The sequence below is a fragment of the Lampris incognitus genome, chromosome 1 (assembly GCF_029633865.1).
Source record: "Lampris incognitus isolate fLamInc1 chromosome 1, fLamInc1.hap2, whole genome shotgun sequence".
NCBI lineage: Eukaryota > Metazoa > Chordata > Actinopteri > Lampriformes > Lampridae > Lampris > Lampris incognitus.
Window position 1 is genome coordinate 55,542,127 of NC_079211.1, and position 25,567 is coordinate 55,567,693.

Sequence of the window (25,567 nt, forward strand, 5' to 3'; positions counted from 1 at the left end):
AGAAGAGCGAGCAAGAGAATAAAGAGATTAGGGCGGAGTATGGCGGAGAAGAGAATAAACTGCACCCTCCTGTTATGGCGCAGTGCCAAGAGGCCGCAACCGTTGGGCTGTGCCGCTGGCATGCCATTGATTCTACAGTACTAACCAGACTTTTATTCAAAGACAAGCAACACGTATATAAGAGTACTGGGTATTAAAAATGTCGCGAAAAGGAGGCAAAAAAGACAAAAAGAAATCACGATAGGAGGATGAACATTTGGAGGGTGACGACATAAATGACACCATGGCCGCCATGGACGACGACCTCGACGAAGGAGATGGCGAAATATCGGACTCAGGTGAGAATGGCATCAGTGTATCACGAAAGCCTTAATTTCTTTAAAATGAGGACTTTGTAAGAAAACTGATGTGATGCAAAACAATAATTCCTGCAGTCAGAAGGCAGATACATGAATGCACAGGGTGGATTCCTGAAACTGAAGGCCATGTTACCGGCGTTAATAATCCGAAGTCAGCACATTGAAAAGTACAGTTAAAACCTACAAAGCGGAAGACGTGCCATGCAGAAGCCGATGGAAGAGCATAAGATGGTGGGCCTAGCGGAGGAGGTAGGGGGCCAGAATAGAATTACATTCCTGGGAAAGTGGTCACCGAAGGCTCTGGGACTGGAACCGCGGCGGGGGGTCTTGGTAATTGAGAGGGCTCATAGAATCGGCGCCCTGCCAAACAACGACTCGCACAAGACACGCCCAAGCAGAGCCGGCACAAGGCATAAGTGAGCTAAGCGGTCGCTTAGGGCCCCCGCGCCAGCAGGGGGCCCCCAAGAGCTTCAGCATATCAGCTAGTTAGCATTTGGGTAAAGCAGCTAGAGCTAAAGAGAAGGGAGTAAGTAAAAGTGAGAGATAGACGGTTCCCCGTAGTGCGTGGGCCCGTTTTGCCCATAAGCGGTAGTTATAGAGTGGGAGAGGAGGGGGGTGTTCAGAGGACATGGGCTCCACTGGGCATTCGGGCTGGGTTTTATTTTTTTATTTTCATTTTCATTTTATTTTTTTGTCTTTCTTTTCAAGTTTTTGTCTGTGGGCGTGTTTTCATCAATGCGTTTTAGCAACACGATTCTGGAGGACATATTATTATCTAACTCATGTCTAATAGCTGGAAGGTAAACTTGACCTCATAGAACTGTAGGGGTTGGAGAAAAGTTACAAAGGGGGAACAAGCGGTGAGCAGGATAAAAGTGTTGCAATCACAAAAAGTTTTCTTGCCAGAAACCCACCTGCTGAGTGGGGGTCTCTCCAGAATAAGAAGAAGATGGCAGGGCCGGGTGTTGTCTGCTCCCTATGCCACCCATGCTAGAGGGGTTATGATACTAGTGCATAAATCTGTGCCACTACAGATCCAAAATATAGTGAAGGACCCAGCTGGTAGATATACCATGGTCCAGGGTACTTTATTATTTGAAAACATAAATCTGATAAATGTGTATGGCCCCAATAAGATGATCCTGAACTGTATAGTAATCTGTTTCTGACTGTTTCACATCTCCCTGGGCGATACATAATAGCTGGCAACTTCATTAATTAATTAACTTAATTGCACGATAGACGCAGTGAGAGACAAATCATCCAGTTTAGACAATACTCACACCAGATCGTGGAAGACAAGACACCATTTTATGAGAGCGTTGCATTTACTGGATATGTGGAGACATGGTAAACCAATGCAGTAGAATATTGCTGTTATTCCAGCACTTATAAAGCTTACTCACGTATACACTACTTTTTAGTCTCATCACTACTTGCTTCCAAAATTGATGAATGTCATTATAGCAGTACGGTTCTATCCCACCGTGCAGCCCTGTCTTTGAGTTATAAAGATACTAAACTTGTGAGTCATCCCCTGAAATGGTGCTTTCAACCAGGGTGGCGTGAGGACCCCACATTCATAGATTTGTTTTTTTTTAGATAAACAAATTGACTTGTATTTTGAATGCAACCTTTCCCAAACATCAGCTAGCACAAGATGGGAGGCATTCAAGGCTTTTATTACAGGTCAGATAATTTGTTTTACCAGCTCAAAAAAGAAGAGAGAGAAAAAAGAGTCCCAACTTGAAATGAAGACATTAGATGAGAAAATAAAAGAACTACAAATGGATATCTACCAAAACAGACCTAACTCTACAGATGCACATGCAAAACTACTCCTACTTAGATCACGTTATAATGAACTGTCAGTTAACAAAGCAGCTGTCAGTTAAATGAGACTCAAACAGTCCTACTATCATAGTAAATAAATAAATAGTCTTACTGTGACCAGGGAAAAAAGCCTCGGAAACCTTTTAGCATGTAACATTAAACAACAACAAACAGAAAGGTCTATTAACTGCATTGAAACTTCACACGGTAGAACTATAATGGACCCAGCTGAGATTAATCAGGCCTCATGGTCTTCTATTGGAAACTGTGTAGTTCTGAGTGCTCTTCCAGCCTGGATATGTGGACACAATTCCTAAACAATGTTAATATTCCTAGACTTTCTAAAGAGGAAAGTAGAGCACTAGATGGAGAATTAACAAAACTGGAAATTTCAGAAGCGATTGGCTGTATGCAGGCTGGAAAAGCAGCAGGTCCAGATGGCATCCCTATAGATATTTCTATATAGAAAAAAAACCAGTCTAAATTACTTTCACCCCTTTTGGAGATGTTTCAGGAGTCCTTCAGGAACGGTCTTCTCCCCACAGCCATGAGAGGTGCCCTAATCACACTACTTCCAAACCAGGAAAACCAAACACAAAATATTCGCCCAATTAGCTTCTTAAATTCAGATACAAAAATACTTTGCAAAGTTCTTGCAAGAAGATTGGAGGGCCTGCTTCCCCGGGTGGTGGGAGGGGACCAAAATTGATATATTCAAGGTAGACAGGGTTTTCACAATGTCAGACAAGTGCTTAATATTTTACACAGCCAGAGAGGGGCAACAGACACGGCCTTCCTCTCACTTGATGCAGAGAAGGCCTTTGACCGTGGTGAATGTCACTATCTGTTTGAGGTGCTTACCTGCTTTGGTTTTGGGGATATATGTTGTAAATGGGTTAGATTGCTTTGTCCTGGGCTCACTGCAGAAGTTTTGAACAGTAATGTGGTCTCTAAACCTTTTAACATCTCTAGAGATTGCCCGTAAGGACGTCCTTTATCACCACTGCTATTTATTATTGCAATAGAACCATGTGCTATAGCGGTGAGGATGCACAGTGACATTTATGGGATTCGAGAAGGTCACTCAGGACACAGAACAGCACTCTTTGCTGATGATGCAATCTTGCTCCTAAAAATATAAACAGTTCTATCCCCACACTCCTAGATCTTATTAAATCATCATCGTCATCATCAGTTCTGTAACCTATGGAGGTTGTAGGAGCACAGCTGATGCCTCAACAAGTCTCTTCCAACTTTTATGGCGATTGAGCTTGGTTGAGTCATCATTGTGTTCCAGTAGGGGGAGTACCTGGTGGTCCCTATCTCCTCTCCATGTATGGATGGCCGTTGGTTCACAGAGGAACTCATTCGCCCTTTGACAAGTTTTGTTTTTAGTCCTGTTGGGTGTCCACACACCCTCCTCACAACAACCTAAGGGTTGAAGTGGGGGTGCTGGTTTAGTCACTGGCGAGCCGACGGTTGCAGTTTAACGTCGTACCCAGGACGAGGTCTTATTAAAACATTTCGAAAAATATCTGGATACAAAGTCGATCATTCAAATCCTGTATAATGACACTTAAGAGGAAAATAGCCATGTTTGTGCTTTTATTTTCGACCCAATAGATGATGTCACATATCTGGGTATAAAGATTGTCCCTGAGGTGAATAAGATCACTCAGATAAGTTATGACCCAGTTCTGGAAGCTACTACCTCGTCAGCAGAACATTGGACATCTTTACCTATCTCAACGACTGGCAGGGTAAATATTCTAAAACTGAACATACTCCCTAAATTTCTCTATTTGTTCCAGAATATCCCCCTGCCCCCCTCCCTCATCTTTGTTTACTAGAATTGAGAAATTGTTTACCAACTTTATTTGGCAAAATAAACGCCCGTCTATCTTTACTATATCTACCATACGACCAAGGACACCTTAAATGCCCAAACATCCAATGGTATTACTGGACAGCTCAACTGCGGTCCATAAGGGTTTTCGTCTGAAAACCTTCCTGCTTGGATGGATTTAGAATCCGGTTCTGTTACACCAAACTTACCGTTGCACTTTTATTTGAATTCAGCAGATCACAATACCTGATAACAAATACTGACAACCGCATTGTATTGAATATGATCAACGTTTGGTTTGATACTTGTCTACTATTACTTTCAGCTGCTCCCGTTAGGGGGCGCCACGGTGGATCATCCGTTTCCATCTCTTCCTGTCCTCTGCATCTTCCTCTGTCATACCAGCAACATGCATGTCCTCCCTCACCACATCCATAAACCTCCTCTTTGGCCTTCCTCTTCTCCTCTTCCCTGGCAGCTCCATAGTCAGCATCCTTCTCCCAATATGCCCTGCATCTCCCCTCCACACATGTCCAAACCATCTCAATCTTGTCTCTCTTGCTTTGTCTCCAAACCGTCCAACCTGAGCTGTCCCTCTAATATACTCGTTCCTAATCCTGTCCTTCTTCGTTACTCCCAATGAAAATCTTATCATCTTCATCTCTGCCACCTCCAGCTCCTCCTCCTGTCTTTTCATCAGTGCCACTGTCTCCAAACCATACAACATAGCTGGTCTCACAACCATCTTGTAAACCTTCCCTTTAACTCTTGCTGGTACCCTTCTGTCACAAATCACTCCTGACACTCCTCCACCCACTCCACCCTGCCTGCACTCTCTTCTTCACCTCTCTTCTGCACTCCCCGTTACTTAGGACAAGTATTTAAACTCATACACCTTCGTCGCCTCTACTCCTTGCATCATCATCATTCCACTGTCCTCCCTCTCATTCACACATAGCTGAACTAGTTTGACACCAAAAGACTTGACGTCATTGGTTTGACACGTGTAGATATGTGAATAAAAACTCCTCCTGGTCACGCTCCGGTCCTATTTGAGGTAGTGTTAACTTTAAACCAGGGAAATGTGGCTCGGGATTTCGATTATGGGCTGAAAAGGGGGTTGAGGAAAGTGCAAGCTATGTACAGTGAAGATAATGTACTCGTGTCCTCTGCAGAAACATCAGCTAAATATGACGTTCCAAAGAATCACTTTGTCAAACATCTTCAAATTAGGAACTTTACATCCTCCTCTCAGAACCATTAATTAGACACCCCCGTCTTTTCCTCATTAGACACCCCCGTCATTTCCTCGTTGGAGGCGGCAGTTATAGGCCATGGCTGTGATAAAGGTTTGAGTTCATCTTTGTGCGGCCTGTTTGACTCTGGGTCTGGTCTGATGACTCCTCAGAGTCAACACAGAGATCATAGAAGGAAGACACAGATGATGAAACGTGTTCAGAAGACTGGAGTAAGACTTGCAGCAAGGCTCAGAGGCAGACACTCAACAGCAGCTTGAAACGTACACAGTATGCGAGGCTGATGTGTGCTTACATAACTGCTGTTACCCTGCACAAGTTTCGTGGTAACAGTGCTGATAGCGGTCCCAGCGTGACGCGGCAGGAGGGACGCCGTACCTCTGTATGCGGGCTGTGTCAGACTGAAATCCTCTTGGCTACACGTTGTCAACATGACGGTCAAATGTTACCAAAGCAATCCCCGCTGGATCCTAGGCTTTATTCTGGATCTATGTGCCAATGGCACAGATGACGTGTATTGTTAGACAAAAACAACACATTTTTATGATGTCTGGAGACCTTTTATGTACTTCTTAAGTACTTTTATGTACTTCTTAAGACATGATGTTAATGATGGCGACCTGCTTCTGCAGGAACCGGCTCTGAGGGAGTAGAACCATCTAGATCCTGTACACTGATCTAAGAAACACCATTTATTTATTTGTTTAAAAGTAAATGGAAGTTAAATCATTTTTTCCATTGTTTTCTTTTATGTCCCTACTCATTTGGCAGGGGTGCATTATGGGAGGGAGAACAGGGGGGACATGGTTGCCGTGTTTTATATAATTGTTATTCGTTGTTTTCTGATGTGATTTGCAAACTATAGAAAATAAATAGATAAAACAGAGAGACGGGGGGAGAGGGGGGGAGAGGGGGGGGGAGAATAAACAGCAGTTACCGAGCTCACGAAGGCGGGAGCTGGAAACAGCTGGCAGATAAGCGGGAAAAAACTACAAATTCCGATGCGTGATACCCAACGCGAACTGGGGGTTGGGGGGATGGATAGCGTGATCCTCCCACGCGCCTCGTCCCCCTGGTGAAACTCCTCTCTGTCAGGTGAAAAGAAGCGGCTGGTGACTCCACATGTATGGGAAGAGGCATGTGGTAGTATGGGAGGAGGCATGTGGTAGTATGGGAGGAGGCATGTGGTAGTCTGCAGCCCTCCCTGGATCAGCAGAGGGGGTGGAGCAGAGACCGGGACGGCTCGGAAGAGTGAGTAATTGGCCAAGAGGTCAAAAAAAGATAAAGAGGGAAAAAGCCAAAAAAAAAGAAAAGAAAAAAGAATATAGTTATATATTTGTGTGTAGGCAGGTATAATGCTTCATAACAACACAGGTAATATATTATAACTTTCATCATGACTTATAACATCAAGTATCGTAATATTTATATTCTCAGGCTAGGATTGTAGTGTATTATAATGCCCATATGTGTACATATAATGTATTATAAGCATCGATAATGAGCCACACAGCTGTCATAATCACTTGAGGTGACGCTTTGGGAAATGATCACGAGCCACTTGTGATGCATCATAATCACAGTGTGGTGTATTATAAGAGTGATTAGTAGTCATGGCAGGGTTGTCTTTGTGTGTCATAGCTGTTATGACGTAGTATCATGTTATCCTAAATAGCGGTAAGTGATTTCTGACTGCTCTAAGTGAAGTTGTTACACGCTGGATATAAGTCATGATGAGTTAGTTGTGATAAGTCATGATGAGTTTGTTGTTTATAAGTCATGATGAGTTAGTTGTTTATAAGTCACGATGAGTTAGTCGTTTATAAGTCATGATGACTTAGTTGTTTATAAGTCACGATGAGTCAGTTGTTTATAAGTCATGATGAGTTAGTTGTGATAAGTCATGATGAGTTACTTGTTTATAAGTCATGATGAGTTAGTTGTTTATGTCATGATGAGTTAGTTGTTTATAAGTCATGATGAGTTAGTTGTGATAAGTCATGACGAGTTAGTTTATAAGTCATGACGAGTTAGTTGTTTATAAGTCATGATGAGTTAGTTGTGATAAGTCATGATGAGTTAGTTGTTTATAAGTCATGATGACTTAGTTGTTTATAAGTCACGATGAGTTAGTTGTTTATAAGTCATGATGAGTTAGTTGTTTATGTCATGATGAGTCAGTTGTTTATAAGTCACGATGAGTTAGTTGTTTATAAGTCACGATGAGTTGTTTATAAGTCATGGCGAGTTAGTTGTTTATAAGTCATGATGACTTAGTTGTTTATAAGTCATGATGACTTAATTGTTTATAAATCATGACGAGTTAGTTGTTTATGTCATGATGAGTTAGTTGTTTATAAGTCATGATGAGTTAGTTGTTTATAAGTCATGACGAGTTAGTTGTTTATAAGTCACGATGACTTAGTTGTTTATAAGTCACGATGAGTTAGTTGTTTATAAGTCATGATGAGTTAGTTGTTTATAAGTCACGATGAGTTAGTTGTTTATAAGTCACGATGAGTTGTTTATAAGTCATGACGAGTTAGTTGTTTATAAGTCATGATGACTTAGTTGTTTATAAGTCATGATGACTTAATTGTTTATAAATCATGACGAGTTAGTTGTTTATGTCATGATGAGTTAGTTGTTTATAAGTCATGACGAGTTAGTTGTTTATAAGTCACGATGACTTAGTTGTTTATAAGTCAAGATGAGTTAGTTGTTTATAAGTCACGATGAGTTAGTTGCTTATAAGTCACGATGAGTTAGTTGTTTATAAGTCATGATAACTTAGTTGTTTATAAGTCACGATGAGTTAGTTGTTTATAAGTCACGATGAGTTGTTTATAAGTCATGACGAGTTAGTTGTTTATAAGTCATGATGACTTAGTTGTTTATAAGTCATGATGACTTAATTGTTTATAAATCATGACGAGTTAGTTGTTTATGTCATGATGAGTTAGTTGTTTATAAGTCATGACGAGTTAGTTGTTTATGTCATGATGAGTTAGTTGGTTATAAGTCATGATGAGTTAGTTGTTTATAAGTCATGATGAGTTAGTTGTTTATAAGTCACGATGAGTTAGTTGTTTATAAGTCATTATGAATTAGTTGTTTATAAGTCACGATGAGTTAGTTGTTTATAAGTCATGACGAGTTAGTTGTTTATAAGTCATGGTGACTTAGTTGTTCATAAGTCATGATGAATTAATTGTTTATAAATCATGACGAGTTAGTTGTTTATGTCACGATTAGTTAGTTGTTTATAAGTCATGATGAGTTAGTTGTTTATAAGTCATGATGACTTAGTTGTTTATAGGTCATGACGAGTTAGTTGTTTATAAGTCATGATGACTTAGTTGTTTATAAGTCATGATGAATTAATTGTTTATAAATCATGACGAGTTAGTTGTTTATGTCACGATGAGTTAGTTGTTTATAAGTCGTGATGAGTTAATTGTTTATAAGTCATGATGAGTTAGTTCTTTATAAGTCATGATGACTTAGTTGTTTATAAATCATGATGAGTTAGTTGTTTATAAGTCAGGATGACTTAGTTGTGTGCTCTACATGAAGTGGAAACTTTATTTCGTCTCAGTAAAGGACAGACTGTGAATTTATTTCCCTGCTTCATCTAAAACAGCACCACAGTATCAAACAATCAACCAGGTGGCTCCGAGAAATGCATAACCTTTTTTTTCTTCAATCATCTCTCAATATTCCACGTAAATATCCTGGAATAATGTACATGTACAAACTACATATACAACTTACATTTCCCAAAATTCATACAAATACAAAATGCATACAAATACATACAAATAAAAAAGACATAAAAAGATAAAATACACCCAAATACCAAATACAATGCAAATCACAGAGGGTGGATCAGTTGATGTGGACACACCGTTTATTAACAGAAACGTGTCATCATCGTCATCTAGGTGACCTCTTCAGTCTCACCTGACTGCAGGTCTTCTTAGATGACTGAAGAGGTCACTGTGATGATGATGAAATAAATGTTGTAGAGGAATCCGGGTGGCATAGCACTCTATTCCGTTTGATACAAACACGGGGCTCGCCGGTTCGAATCCCTGTGTTACTTCTGGCTTGATCGGGCATCTCTACAGACACAATTGGCCGTGTCTGCGGGTGGGAAGCTGGATGCGGGTGTGTGTCCTGGTCGCTGCACTAGCGCCTCCTCTGGTCGGTCGGTGCACCTGTTCGGGGGGGAGGGGGAACTGGGGGGAATAGCGTGATCCTCCCACGCGCTACGTCCCCCTGGTGAAACTCCTCACTGTCAGGTGAAAAGAAGCGGCTGGTGACTCCACATGTATGGGAGGAGGCATGTGGTGGTCTGCAGCCCTCCCCGGATCAGCAGAGGGGGGTGGGGGGTGGTTAGCTTAGCCTGCCCCGGTTCCGATATCGTTAAAACAATCCAGTTCCTCCGGTCAAAGTGACTTGTGTCTATTCAGCGACATTAAACCGGAGACAGATGCCCCACATGGCACAAAAAAGAAATAATGATCCAGACCCTGGACTAATAATCCAGACCCTGGGATAATGATCCAGATCCTGGAATTATAATCCAGAACCTGGAATAATGATCCAGATCCTGGAATAATGATCCAGATCCATGTAAAAAAAAAAGCCAGCAGAAGAAGTCCTGTATTTATATTTAAGAAATACAATAACGTGGACTCTCAATTAAGAGACTCGTGTATGCAGAGGGAGGAAAAGCAGACCCACACTATGAAATGTTAACACAACACAACACAACAAAGTGCTCATTTAGCCAGTTTGCAACAGCTTGGTCATAATGAAACCTGCTACACAACACCTGCTACTGGCATGTAGGTGTGTTTATCATACAGTCCACCTGCAGGCATCATAACACACCATACATCCAAACCCGTAATTAATAAGTATTGTGATACATTAAATCACACGTCATTATGAAAATGCTTTATAGCATATAATGAACTTTGTTATACCCCCTACACACCACATTGTCTCTGAATTATGCAGTGTTACACGTGTGATTATAATGCATTATGCAGTGTTACACGTGTGATTATAATGCATTATGCAGTGTTACACGTGTGATTATAATGCATTATGCAGTGTTACACGTGTGATTATAATGCATAATGCAGTGTTACCCCTGTGATTATGATGCATTATACAGTGTTACACGTGTGATTATAATGCATTATACAGTGTTACACGTGTGATTATAATGCATTATGCAGTGTTACACGTGTGATTATAATGCATTATGCAGTGTTACACGTGTGATTATAATGCATTATGCAGTGTTACACGTGTGATTATAATGCATTATGCAGTGTTACACGTGTGATTATAATGCATTATGCAGTGTTACACGTGTGATTATAATGCATTATGCAGTGTTACACGTGTGATTATAATGCATTATGCAGTGTTATATGTGTGATTATAAGGCATTATAGAGACAAGCTGCATAGAAAGTGTTAACTAATTCAAACTGGAAGTAGAAATCAGTCTGAAATGACAACATCTCAACATGAACTCATTGCTTTCAAATATATTCATATATGAATAAATATATTAATGCTAGCCAGAGTGGGTCAATGATTTAAGTAAATGAAAGCTGGAGCTGAGCAAGGAGGTGCCGAAGACCACACACACACACACACACATACACACACACGCACTCACACACACACACTCACACACACACACACACAAACAAACACATGCAGAAACAGCGATGGAGAAGAAAGTATATGTTTTGTTCTCCAGTATAAATAAGTCCGTGCATGTGTTATAAATAATATATTATAGATGATATAATATAAATGATATAATATAAATAATATAATATAGATGATATAATATAAATGATATAATATAGATGATATAATATAAATGATATAATATAGATGATATAATATAAATGATATAATATAGATGATATAATATAAATGATATAAATGAGTCACGTGCTTGTGTTGTAAGGGGGTAAAGTGAAGACAGAGAGCATGATGGGTAGAGCCCGGTGATGAGGGGGACCTTGTGGGCCTCAGACCAGATCTTGCCACCACCCTGCCCTGTTGTTGCTCTGTAAAGCAGCCAGGAAAAGAAGAGCTAGCTCTTCCACTGGACCGAGTAGCCATGCTGCTGCTATGCCTAAAAAACACAAACACACAAACACAACACAAACAGGACTGAACAGCCCGGTGACCCCCAGGTCAGCACAGGTCATCCGGGTCTATGGTGATGTTTTAAAGCAGTTGGAGTTTCTTCCTCATTCTCATTCATGTTTCTCTGCATCTGTTTTGCAGCCAACAAGACCTTGCTGGGGGGTGGAGGAGGTAAGTCACACCCTGTCCTCCTCCTCTGTGTGGAAGTTTCACACCCTGTCCTCCTCCTCTGTGTGGAAGTGTCACACCCTGTCCTCCTCCTCTGTGTGGAAGTTCCACACCCTGTCCTCCTCCTCTGTGTGGAAGTGTCACACCCTGTCCTCCTCCTCTGTGTGGAAGTTTCACACCCTGTCCTCCTCTTCTGTGTGGAAGTGTTGTTTTAATGAATCCACCTTTTCATATGGACTACCTCCACTGCTTCATCAACCTAGCTGCTACTGAGCCATTAGCTCGGTAGCAGCTAGGTCTTTGTGGTGTGTGTGTGTGTGTGTATGTTTCTTATTGCCTGCAAATTTGAGTGTCATTGTGTTTTCTCATCTTCTTTGCTGGGACAAGCAGATTCATCCTTCTGGGACAAGCTGCCAAAACTGCCATTTTTAACCACCAGCATGTGTTTGTGTCTTTTTGTGTATGTCTTACTCTCCAAGGTAACATTCCGGTGGCTCTATGCTTGTGTGTGTGTGTAACCACAAATAATAGCCTGCTGTCCTGTTGCTTCACAAAAATGCACACAAACACAAATAGCTGTGTAAACACACTTGAACACCTCGACATCTGCAGCGTCGTTTGATGGTCACGTGACATGTGTGACGTGGCCTCAGAACGACAGGTGGTTTCTCAAAAGGCTGTTTGACTGTTAGTATAGTACATATGTGCATACTCCTGGATCTCCACCTTGCCATGGCGGAGATGCTTGAGTGTGCCAGTGATCCAAGGAGCTATGCCGTCCAGAGCTTGGCTCCTGGTAGGGTCACTCAAGGCAGATAGGTCAAGGGGGAGGTTCCAGCCGAAGCACAAAGCTTTTGATTCCGTAAACCACCAGACCCTCTGGCCAATTCTGTCAAAAACAGGCTGCCCTGACAAAGATATCAGAGTACTACAACTACTACCGGACAATATGTCAGCTAGAGTACTCAGCAGTTATAGAGACCAGACAGAGTCCTCCAAGGTCCTTACAGGAGTTAAACAAGGCTGTGTCATTGCACCAACCCCGTTTTCTGTCTTCATTGCCACCACCCCCCCCCCATGAGTCCAAATCTGCCTCAGGGGGTCAAAGTCATGTACAGAACTGATGGGAATCTTCTGAATATTAACAGATTCAGGGCTACAGCTAAAACCACCACCACATCCATCACTGAGCTGCAGTATGCTGATGAGAACGCCTTGGTGTCCCTCATAGAAGAGGAACTAGAGCATACTGGATGCCTTTGCAAAGGCATACAAGCAGCTTGGCCTGACCATTAGCATAAAAAAGACCCATATCCTCTACCAACCCCCACCCAACAGAAATATGCCTGTAGACAACACCAGACTTGAAAACGTGGAACAGTTCCCACATCTCGGTAGCCTTCTCTCCTCCAAAGCCAACGTTGGCATTGAAATACACCATCGTCTCAGTTGTGCTGGCCAGGCCTTCTCAAGACTGAGTAAAAGGGTTTTTGAAAATCATGACCTTCAGGCCAGAACAAAAAATTCTGGTTTACAAAGCAGCAGTGCTGCTCACCCTGCTGTATGGGTCAGAAACCTGGATCACATATAGCAAGCACCAGAAGACACTTGAGGCATACTGACAGTGACGCCTCAGGAAGATCCTTAAGATCAGCTGGGAGGATAAGCACACCGTCTTCAGCATCCTCGAGGAGGCCACCATGCCTACTATAACTGCCACCATCGCCCAATATCAGTTGAGACGGACTGGACATGTCCTCCTCATGTCTGACTCTCACCTCCTGAACCAAGTCCTTTACTCTCAGCTCGTGACAGGACGCCATGCCCCAGGAGCACAAAACAAGCGATATAAAGACAACATCAAGGCCCACATCAAAAGGTCTGGCATCGACCTCAACACCTGGGAACAAGCAGTAGAAAACAGGGAGGCCTGGAGACTGGCTGTCCGTGAGGGTCCTGGGCGCTACAACCACAATCTCCAATGTGCTGCTGAAAACAAGCGCAGACTCAGAAAGGAGCGAGTTACCAGAAAAGTCCAAACCACATCCTCAACCACTTCTTCACAGCACTTCTTAACACCCTTGTGGCTCCAGGATCAGCCTCTGCACCCACATGAAGACCCACAAGGACCTAGAAGGAGGCCAGTCATACTCCACCCCGAGTGACCGCCGATGATGAGTACATGTACACATAAAAGTATGTGTACCTTGTTTGCTGCCATCTATTTATTTGTACCTTTCTCAGTTTTCTTCTGTATATTATTCTCCTGTTTAGGCAAGGCAACTTTACTTATATAACACATTTTATACACAAGGCAGACTCAGTGGGCTTCAAATTAAAAAACAAAATCATATTATGCAATACAAAAGGGTTTAAAAGTAATTCATAAAATACATTTGAATTAAAGAATAAAAGGATAAAATCAAAATATAATGCAAGGTTTACAGCTTTGCAGAAGTCAAAGTGCAGGGTTTGCAGTTTAGCAGAAAGTGATGGTAAAAATAAACGTGTTTAATTTGGATTTAAAAGTAGTCCGTGTTGCGGCAAGTCTCCAGTCTTCTGCAAGTTTGTTCCAGCTACTTGTTGCATCGGAGCTAAAAAGACATCAAAAGACATGCGTGTCAGGGCCAACACCCCCGTCTGGGCCCCTGGCTATTGTGGTTTATACTGATGAGGAGACTGGCGGGTAGTCCTTTTTATGAACTTTATTCAGGAACAAAGAACAACAACCGTGCATGCGTATCCTAACCGACTTCAGTTCTGCTTACGTACATCCACCTGAGAGCACGCCTACTGGCCTCTCGTCGTATTACCTATAGTATAGGCTCACCACCGTATTACTCCGTGTATATGTTCAAACCCATATACTACACTGGCCAAGGCAAGACAGGGAAAGGCACATTTATCAATGTAGCACATCTCCGCAACAAGGCATCCGGCTCTGTGCATAACTGTAGCCACTGACTTCCGGTTTCTACTGCAGCGGTCATACCAGCTTCCTGTTTGTTGGCGTGTGCTATTGACAATGGCATATTTTCGCGATGCCTGCAAGATTTACCATGGATAAATGTCAACCACATGCACACAACTGTCCACACACTTTCACCTGCACCTACCAGCAAACGGGTGAGAAGCTTCAAGTTGTACATATCAAGTTATGTCCACAATTATGAGGATGAGCGGACGGACGGACACGAGATTCTGATGACGCACGAGATTCAGATGGAGGGAAGGAAGTGAAAAACAGAATGGACGAGATGGAGCTACTTTAGCCCGAACTGTGCTAGTCTGGATGACATTATGAGAGAAAGGTGTAAACAGGAAGTAAGACATGTTGGACATGATCTTATGAGTTATGAAGAGTGCTAGTCTGGATGACATTATGAGAGAAAGGTGTAAACAGGAAGTAAGACATGTTGGACATGATCTAGAGTGCTAGTCTAGATGACGTTATGAGAGAAAGGTGTAAACAGGAAGAAAGACATGTTGGACATGATCTTATGTTATGAAGAGTGCTAGTCTAGACGACGTTATGAGAGAAAGATGTAAACAGGAAGTAAGACATGTTGGACATGATCTTATGTTATGAAGAGTGCTAGTCTAGACGACGTTATGAGAGAAAGGTGTAAACAGGAAGTAATACATGTTGGACATGATCGTATGTTATGAAGAGTGCTAGTCTAGACGACGTTATGAGAGAAAGGTGTAAACAGGAAGTAAGACATGTTGGACATGATCTTATGTTATGAAGACTGCTAGTCTAGACGACATTATGAGAGAAAGGTGTAAACAGGAAGAAAGACATGTTGGACATGATCTTATGTTACGAAGAGTGCTAGTCTAGACGACGTTATGAGAGAAAGGTGTAAACAGGAAGTAAGACATGTTGGACATGATCTTATGTTATGAGGAGTGGTTTTTGCGAGGAAGTGGTCACTGCACACACGTGCGTTGTCCAACTCTGCGGTTCGCAAGACTTAATGACGCCAAACAGGCATTTCGAAAGTTTGTGGTAGTGCTTCCTATGTAGAAAATCATTGCCTGCCCTCCATGTGCAGTTCGTGACGTCATATGCAAACAGCCAATAGCACGCTCCAACAAACAGGAAACTGGTATGACCGCTGCGGTAGAAACCGGAAGTCCGTGGACTACAGTTATACACAGAGCTGATTCAAAGTGCTCCACACAAAACAGAAAAGGCATGAAGAAACGCAACATAGGGCAGTAAGTAAATAAGTAAGTAAGTAAGTAGGTAAGATTGAGCTGAAGGAGCAGAGCTGCAGAGCTTCAGTCAGGAGGCCTCCCAGTCCACTGAGCCTGCCAGTCTCCCCAGTCTTACTTTAAACTCAAGACAAAAATAGTGTCTCACCCCTGGCCTGACAGTATCTGCTCATCTTTATTTCACTTATTTCTGTGTTTCTATCCTGCTCACCTTTTCTTGCTCTCTATGCTGGTGGGGGGGTGAAGGCAGAAATAAGAGAGGTGTTAATTAGACGGTAACGCAGCATGTGGAGAAACAAGTGTGTAGGACCACCTCAACCCTTTCCACAGGACCACCTCAAGCCTTTCCACAAGACCACCTCAACCCTTTCCACAAGACCACCTCAACCCTTTCCACAGGATCACCTCAACCCTTTCCACAGGACCACCTCAACCCTTTCCACAGGACCACCTCAAGCCTTTCCACAGGACCACCTCAAGCCTTTCCACAAGACCACCTCAACCCTTTCCACAGGACCACCTCAACCCTTTCCACAGGACCACCTCAACCATTTCCACAGGACCACCTCAAGCCTTTCCACAAGACCACCTCAAGCCTTTCCACAGGACCACCTCAACCCTTTCCACAGGACCACCTCAACCATTTCCACAGGACCACCTCAAGCCTTTCCACAGGACCACCTCAAGCCTTTCCACAGGACCACCTCAAGCCTTTCCACAAGACCACCTCAACCCTTTCCACAGGACCACCTCAAGCCTTTCTAGCACCACCTCAACCCTTTCCACAGGACCACCTCAAGCCTTTCTACAGCACCACCTCAACCCTTTCCACATGACCACCTCAACCCTTTCCACAGGACCACCTCAACCCTTTCCACAGGACCACCTCAACCTCTCACGTTCCATGAAATCCCTTTCAGGTGCAGCCTTCCAGCATACTGTCATTATTAGGCTCCGCAGTCATAAATCCTACTACATATGATGTCAGGTAGCACCATATATTTACTAGTATATGAAACCAGCTGTACTTGACATGATGTTCACACGGGTGACATTCATATCAAAAAGTGTGACCAACCTGTGACCTCCCCAAACCCCGTCCCAAAAACAAAACCTAAAATAGACCAAGTTCAGCTGCCTGGGAACAATCTGCTCAAACCTCCGAATCAAACCTCCATCCAATCCCTCAGAGGCGAGCAGCAGTCGCCCGCCCAGTGAGCGCTGCAGTGCCGGACCAGCGCCACAGTGCCGGACCAGCAGCAGGAGAACTACATACACACTTCACCATGGCCTAACCGTACACAGGGGCCCTCATATCGGTACAGGCAACGCTTAAACTAGACACACGTTTGTGTCATTAAGTAACTGCCATTAGTTGATCCCCCTACAGCATGCAGCCATGCAGCCATGCAGCCATGCAGGGCAACTGCTCAGTTGTGCGTGAAGTGTTACGTTCTTAGTTGTTATTCAAAGACTTAGCGGAAGTGCTCACGTTAAACTTAACATCACAGCCCACCCTGTCGACCAGTCTGGCCCATAGCACATTTTAGGCGTCTGTCCTAATTGAGGGCCTCCACCCGCCTGCTGCCCAGTGACTGATGGAATAGGCTGCATGCAGCGTCTCGCCACCTCGTTGGGATAAGCGGCTTGGCTCATGGGTGGATGGATGTGCCCGCGGTGAGCAGAGTGGTTCCGTCAGTGAAAGGGTCTCTGACTGAGGGCTGCGTGATGTCTTCAACACCGGGACGTCCGCACACCGACCTTCACTTATGGTGAAGCACTGCCAGCCCATCACCCCCATTTTGTCAGATAGCTGCGTCCCGCGGTCCACGTGGAGGCGTTGGACCCGCAGCAGGTGAAGGGTACTGTTCAGTATGTGCTCACTAAGCCAGGGCTCAGTGAGGCACAGGGCGACACATCCGGAAAAGTCCCACTTTTTCCCGTTCAGGAGTAGCAGTCGCTCCATCTTGTTGGCCAGAGAGCGGACAGTCTGGACCCGCGGTCGGAGTCCTAATATTAGGGCTTCTTTCGTACACCATAGTTGTATGTCGGCAGCTTGCTCTCATCATCATCATCATCATCATCCATCTATCAGCCTTTCAGACCACTACTAGTACTGCCTTCGGCTGCTCCCATTAGGGGGCGCCACAGCAGATCATCTGTCTCCTCCTGTCCTCTGCATCTTCCTCTGTCACACCAGCCACCTGCATGTCCTCCCTCACCACATCTATAAACCTCCTCTTTGGCCTTCCTCTTCTCCTCTTCCCTGACAGCTCCATATTCAGCATCCTTCTCCCAGTATACCCAGCATCTCTCCTCCACACATGTCCAAACCATCTCAATCTTGTCTCTCTTGCTTTGTCTCCAAACCGTCCAACCTGAGCTGTCCCTCTAATATACTCGTTCCTAATCCTGTCCTCCTTCATCACTCCCAATGAAAATCTTATCATCTTCACCTCCACCACCTCCAGCCCCACCTCCTGTCTTTTCATCAGGGCCACTGTTACGGCCCTTGGTCTGGTGAGGGTGCAATAGTTAGTGCAGTGGGTAAGAGTGAGGTGAGGGTGCAACCCAGTGAGACATAAACCTTTAAATATAAGTATTTATTGATGACACCATGACAGGACAAGGGAACCGAACGGTTGCCAAAATAACAAACTACTAATAAAAAACACCCCCTCCCCCTCCTGACAGCGCTGAAAAGCAGCAAGCCTAAAGACAGAAGGTGGCAACCGCTGCTTCCCTAGTGTGTGTAACACGTAATGGGGTGTTTGCCCATGGGCACCTTCCCTTGACCCCCTTGCCCAAAAGAACAACTAAACAACAACTAAAGGCTAAACACAACCAAAATACTCCAGACTGAAACCACGCAAACTTAACTGAAAACTGGCCAGACATCACCAACACAAAGTAGCTACACAACACCAACTACAATCACACACACTAAACTAGCTGCCCCCCCCCCCCGGGGACCTGAAGACATGTGGGGTTAGATGGGACACTGCACAGCTGATGGAAGCTGGTTGACTGGGTGATGAGGAGCACCTGGCGGATACCTGAATGTAGAGACAGGGTTGGACACAGGAGACAACACAACACAACTACACAGACACGCACACACCCGCGGCCCTAACAGCCACCGTCTCCACACCACACAGCATAGCTGCTCTCACAACCGTCCTGTACCCTCCCTTCAACTCCTGCTGAGACCCTTCTGTCACACATCACTCCTGAAGCTCTTCTCCACCCACCTCCCTGACCAAGGCCCTTCTCCCCCGATTGCTCAGTTTGGCTGGGCGGCCAGCTCTAGGAAGAGTCCTGGTGGATCCAAACCTCTTCCATTTACGAATGATGGAGACCACTGTGCTCTTCGGGACCTTCAAAGCTGTAGAAATTGTGTTTGTACCCTTCCCCAGATCTCTGCCTCGATACAATCCTGTCTCGGAGGTCCACAGACAATTCCTTTGACTTCATGGCTTGGTTTCTGTTCTGACATGCACTGTCAACAGTGGGACCTTATATAGACAGGTGTGTGCCTTATCATGTCCGATCAATTGAATTTACTACAGGTGGACTCCAGTCAAGATGTAGAAACATCTCAAGGATGATCAGTGGAAACAGGATGAACCTGAGCTCAATTTTGAGTGTCATAGCAAAGGGTGTGAATACTTATGCACATGCAATATTTCAGTTTTTTATTTTTAATAAATTTGCAAAAAATTCTACAAAACCATTTTAACTTTGTCATTATGGGGTATTGTGTGTAGATTGATGAGGGAAAAAAGGAATTTAATCCATTTTGGGATAAGGCTGTAACATAACAACATGTGGGGAAAGTGAAGGGGTGTGAATACTTTCCGGATCCACTGTACATCCATATATCCCTGCACACACACACACACACACACACACACACACACACTCACACACACACACACACACACGTGCAGCACATGCGTGCACACACAGCTGGGTAGGTGCAACACACATGGTTGTGCTCATGTGTGTATGGATGTTAGTGCGTCCGTGTGTGTGTATGTATGTTAGTGCGTCCGTGTGTGTGTATGTACACTACCGTTCAAAAGTTTGGGATCACCCAAACAATTTTGTGTTTTCCATGAAAAGTCACACTTATTCACCACCATATGTTGTGAAATGAATAGAAAATTGAGTCAAGACATTGACAAGGTTAGAAATAATGATTTGTATTTGAAATAAGATTTTTTTTACATCAAACTTTGCTTTCGTCAAAGAATCCTCCATTTGCAGCAATTACAGCATTGCAGACCTTTGGCATTCTAGCTGTTAATTTGTTGAGGTAATCTGGAGAAATTGCACCCCACGCTTCCAGAAGCAGCTCCCACAAGTTGGCTTGGTTGGATGGACACTTCTTGCATACCATACGGTCAAGCTGCTCCCACAACAGCTCAATGGGGTTCAGATCTGGTGACTGCGCTGGCCACTCCATTACCGATAGAATACCAGCTGCCTGCTTCTGCTCTAAATAGTTCTTGCACAATTTGGAGGTGTGTTTAGGGTCATTGTCCTGTTGTAGGATGAAATTGGCTCCAATCAAGCGCTGTCCACTGGGTATGGCATGGCGTTGCAAAATGGAGTGATAGCCTTCCTTATTCAGAATCCCTTTTACCCTGTACAAATCTCCCACCTTACCAGCACCAAAGCAACCCCAGACCATCACATTACCTCCACCATGCTTAACAGATGGCGTCAGGCATTCTTCCAGCATCTTTTCATTTGTTCTGCGTCTCACAAACGTTCTTCTTTGTGATCCAAACACTTCAAACTTGGATTCATCCGTCCACAACACTTTTTTTCCAGTCTTCCTCTGTCCAATGTCTGTGTTCTTTTGCCCATCTTAATCTTTTTCTTTTATTGGTCAGTCTCAGATATGGCTTTTTCTTTGCCACTCTGCCCTGAAGCCCAGAATCCCGCAGCCGCCTCTTCACTGTAGATGTTGACACTGGTGTTTTGCGGGTACTATTTAATGAAGATGCCAGTTGGGGACCTGTGAGGCGTCTGTTTCTCAAACTAGAGACTCTAATGTACTTATCTTCTTGCTCAGTTGTGCAACGCGGCCTCCCACTTCTTTTTCTACTCTGGTTAGAGCCTGTTTGTGCTGTCCTCTGAAGGGAGTAGTACACACCGGTGTAGGAAATCTTCAATTTCTTAGCAATTTCTCGCATGGAATAGCCTTCATTTCTAAGAACAAGAATAGACTGTCGAGTTTCAGATGAAAGTTCTCTTTTTCTGGCCATTTTGAGCGTTTAATTGACCCCACAAATGTGATGCTCCAGAAACTCAATCTGCTCAAAGGAAGGTCAGTTTTGTAGCTTCTGTAACTAGCTAAACTGTTTTCAGATGTGTGAACATGATTGCACAAGGGTTTTCTAATCATCAATTAGCCTTCTGAGCCAATGAGCAAACACATTGTACCATTAGAACACTGGAGTGATAGTTGCTTGAAATGGGCCTCTATACACCTATGTAGATATTGCACCAAAAACCAGACATTTGCAGCTAGAATAGTCATTTACCACATTAGCAACGTATAGAGTGTATTTCTTTAAAGTTAAGACTAGTTTAAAGTTATCTTCATTGAAAAGTACAGTGCTTTTCCTTCAAAAATATGGACATTTCAATGTGATCCCAAACTTTTGAACGGTAGTGTATGTTAGTGCGTCCGTGTGTGTGTATGTGTGTTAGTGCGTCCGTGTGTGTCTACACAACTGAGTGTTGGACTGAACTACACACACAAGGATTCACCCACTACGAAACCCATCCTAAATGTTGCCTTGGCAACAAGCTGACTGGAGTAAATGAGTGTCCTGGCTCAGCTGGGAGATGGTGGGGAAGCAATATGCCAGTGTTCCGCCCCATTAGTTTGACAGACAGCCTGTTGGGCCTATCAGAGGTCAGCTGGCAAGGGCACGAGTATTAGTATTCCTCTGCAGAGACCTGGGACTGCTTCTGCTCCAATGTCACGCTACCCTGTGTGTGTGTGTGTGTGTGTGTGTGTGTGTGTGTGTGTGTGTGTGTGTGTGTGTGTGTGTGTGTGTGTGTGTGTGTGTGTGTGTGTGTGTGTGTGTGTGTGTGTGTGTGTGCTATGTGTGTGTATGTGTGTAATGTGTTTGTGCGTCTGTGTGTATGTATGTGTGTGTGTGTGTGTGTGTGTGTGCTATGTGTGTGTGTGTGTGTGTTGGCTTGTGTGTGTGTGTGTGTGTGTGTGTGTGTGTGTGTGTGTGTACTATGTGTGTTTGTATGTATGTGTATGTGTGTGTGTATTTATATGTGTGTGTGTGTACTATATGTGTGTATGTATGTGTATGTGTGTCTATGTGTATTGTGTGTGTATGTATGTGTATGTATGTGTATGTGTGTGTATGTATGTGTATATGTATGTGTATGTGTGTGTCTATGTGTATGTGTGTGTATTTATATGTGTGTGTGTGTACTATATGTGTGTATGTATGTGTATGTGTGTCTATGTGTATTGTGTGTGTATGTATGTGTATGTTATGTATGTGTGTATGTATGTGTATGTGTATGTATGTGTGTATGTATGTGTATGTGTATGTATGTGTGTGTGTATGTATGTGTATATGTATGTGTATATATGTGTATGTGTGTGTGTGTGTGTGTGTGTACCTTGCTGCAGCTAGCAGCATCCTTGCCAGGTACACACAAAGCCAATTATCACATTCAAGTCCTCCTCCCTGCTCCTCTCCTCCCCTCCTCCTCCCTCCTCCTCTCCTCCCCAGTGGGAGTCAGTGCCCAGGCTGTGAGGGAGATAACAGCCTAACTGGTTGGCTAGCCAGTAAACTGGATCGCAGGCAGTTAAACGAAGCCCAAACTGTCGGGTCCTGTAATTCCTGTCCTCTCCTCCCCGCTTCATCTCCCCCTTCTTCTCCTCCCTTCATCTCCCCCTTCCTCTCCTCCCTTCATCTCCTCCCTTCATCTCCTCCCTATGCACATCCATATTTAACACTGCTCGCTTTTTGTTTTTACCTAAACTAGCTTCTAGCTTCCTGTCCCCATCTCTTCCCTTCACACACACACTCACACACACTCACACACACACTCACACACACACACACTCACACTCACACACACTCACACACACACACACACACACACTCACACACACACTCACGCACACACACACACACACACTCACTCTCACGCACACACACACTCACGCACACACACACACTCACACACACACACTCACACACACACACACATACACACACACACGCACACACACACACACACACACACTCACACACTTTATGTATAATCGATCCCACTCCAAACCTAATTTCTTCCCTCCAGCTCTGCTCTCCAGCCTCCTTGTTGTCTTTTCCCCTCCATCACTCTCCGTCTCACTCCCTGTCAGGCTCTTCTCCCTCTCTTCTCCCACTCTTTCTCCTGCTCTTTCTCCCGCTCTTTCTCCCTCTCTTTCTGCTGCTCTTTCTCCCGCTCTTTCTCCCACTCTTTCTCCCTCTCTTCTCCCACTCTTTCTCCTGCTCTTTCTCCTGCTCTTTCTCCCGCTCTTTCTCCCTCTCTTTCTCCTGCTCATTTTCCTGCTCTTTCTCCTATTATTTCTCCTGCTCTTTCTCCCTCTTTCTCGCTCTCTTTCTCCTATTCTTTCTCCTGCTCTTTCTCCTGCTCATTTTCCTGCTCTTTCTCCTGCTCATTTTCCTGCTCTTTCTCCCGCTCTTTCTCCTATTCTTTCTCCTGCTCTTTCTCCCTCTCTTTCTCCCTCTCTTTCTCCTGCTCTTTCTGCTGCTCTTTCTCCAGCTCTTTCTCCTGCTCTTTCTCCTATTCTTTCCCCCTCTTTCTCCTGCTCTTTCTGCTGCTCTTTCTCCCTCTCTTTCTCCTGCTCTTTCTCCTGCTCTTTCTCCAGCTCTTTCTCCAGCTTTCTCCTGCTCTTTCTCCTATTCTTTCTCCTGCTCTTTCTCCTATTCATTCCCCTGCTTTTTCTCCTGCTCTTTCTCCAGCTCTTTCTCCTATTATTTCTCCTGCTCTTTCTCCAGCTCTTTCTCCAGCTCTTTCTCCAGCTCTTTGTCCTATTCTTTCTCCTGCTCTTTCTCCTGCTCTTTCTCCTATTCTTTCTCCCTCTCGTTCTCCCTCTTTCTCCTGCTCTTTCTTTCGCTCTTTCTCCCTCTCTTTCTCCCGCTCTTTCTCCTGCTCTTTCTACTGCTCTTTCTCCAGCTCTTTCTCCTATTATTTCTCCTGCTCTTTCTCCTGCTCTTTCTCCAGCTCTTTCTCCAGCTCTTTGTCCTATTCTTTCTCCTGCTCTTTCTCCTGCTCTTTCTCCTATTCTTTCTCCCTCTCGTTCTCCCTCTTTCTCCTGCTCTTTCTTTCGCTCTTTCTCCCGCTCTTTCTCCCTCTCTTTCTCCCTCTCTTTCTCCCTCTCTTTCTCCCTCTCTTTCTCCCGCTTTTTCTCCTACTCTCTTTCTCCCGCTATTTCCCCCGCTCTTTCTCCTGCTCTTTCTCTCACTCTTTCTCCTATTCTTTCTCCTGCTCTTTCTCCCTCTCTTTCTCCCGCTCTTTCTCCTATTCTTTCTCCTGCTCTTTCTCCCTCTCTTTCTCCTACTCTCTTTCTCCCGCTATTTCCCCCGCTCTTTCTCCTGCTCTTTCTCTCACTCTTTCTCCTATTCTTTCTCCTGCTCTTTCTCCCTCTCTTTCTCCCGCTCTTTCTCCTATTCTTTCTCCTGCTCTTTCTCCCTCTCTTTCTCCTGCTCTTTCTCCAGCTTTCTCCTATTATTTCTCCTGCTCTTTCTCCTGCTCTTTCTCTCGCTCTTTCTCCCGCTCTTTCTCCTATTCTTTCCCCTGCTCTTTCTCCCTCTCTTTCTCCTGCTTTCTCCAGCTCTTTCTCCTATTATTTCTCCTGCTCTTTCTCCCTCTCTTTCGCCTGCTTTCTCCAGCTCTTTCTCCTATTATTTCTCCTGCTCTTTCTCCTGCTCTTTCTCTCACTCTTTCTCCTGCTCTTTCTCCAGCTCTTTCTCCTATTCTTTCTCCTATTCTTTCTCCTGCTCTTTCTCCCTCTCTTTCTCCTGCTCTTTCTCCCTCTCTTTCTCCCGCTCCTTCTCTGATCTCTTCCTCCACCACCTCTCCTGCTGCCTGCAGGAGGGAGCTGCTGTATGTTTTCCACAGCGCCGCCATGCTGTCTCGGCGCTGGCTGCAGCGTCGTGCTGGCCTGCTGCTTCACGTGGACATGTCTTCTTCGTGGGTGTTGTGGTGTTCCGTTGTCTGGTGATGTGCACTACATCCATGACTAACTCATATAGTCTGTTGATGTGCAGTCACTTATAGCTGATCGTCGATCAGTTCGGAGCACATCGGCGTCCAATAGAGTCGGTGAAGTAGGACACACAAGCGTCCTTTGACGCAGCAGCGACGCAGCAGCGTGAAGGTATCCTCTTCAGCAGCATCAAACAGGCACGCGTCAGCAGCCTACAGTCGCGTCAGCAGCCTACAGTAGGACAGCAGTACGGGAACATGTTCACTACATACAAGTCAAACGCTGTGAGCCACGTGAGCCAGGTAGCTAACAGCGGAAAAGACACTCAGCACGAGAACGAGCGGGACTTCACTCCTACCTAAAACGACCATGGGCAGTCAAAATGACCGCCACGGTGTTTAAACTCTATATCGTGTCAAGATAAATAC

The 25,567-nt window shown here is 44.3% G+C and overlaps 1 protein-coding gene across 1 annotated transcript in view; it reads left to right on the forward strand.

Moving 5' to 3' along the window:
- macrod1 (mono-ADP ribosylhydrolase 1) overlaps nucleotides 1–25,567 on the forward strand; it is a 1,391,372-nt gene that overhangs the window by 634,779 nt on the left and 731,026 nt on the right. The window contains exon 4 of the mRNA XM_056277967.1: nucleotides 11,624–11,653. Coding sequence (XP_056133942.1) covers nucleotides 11,624–11,653 — 30 coding nt within the window. The remainder of the gene's footprint in view (nucleotides 1–11,623; nucleotides 11,654–25,567) is intronic.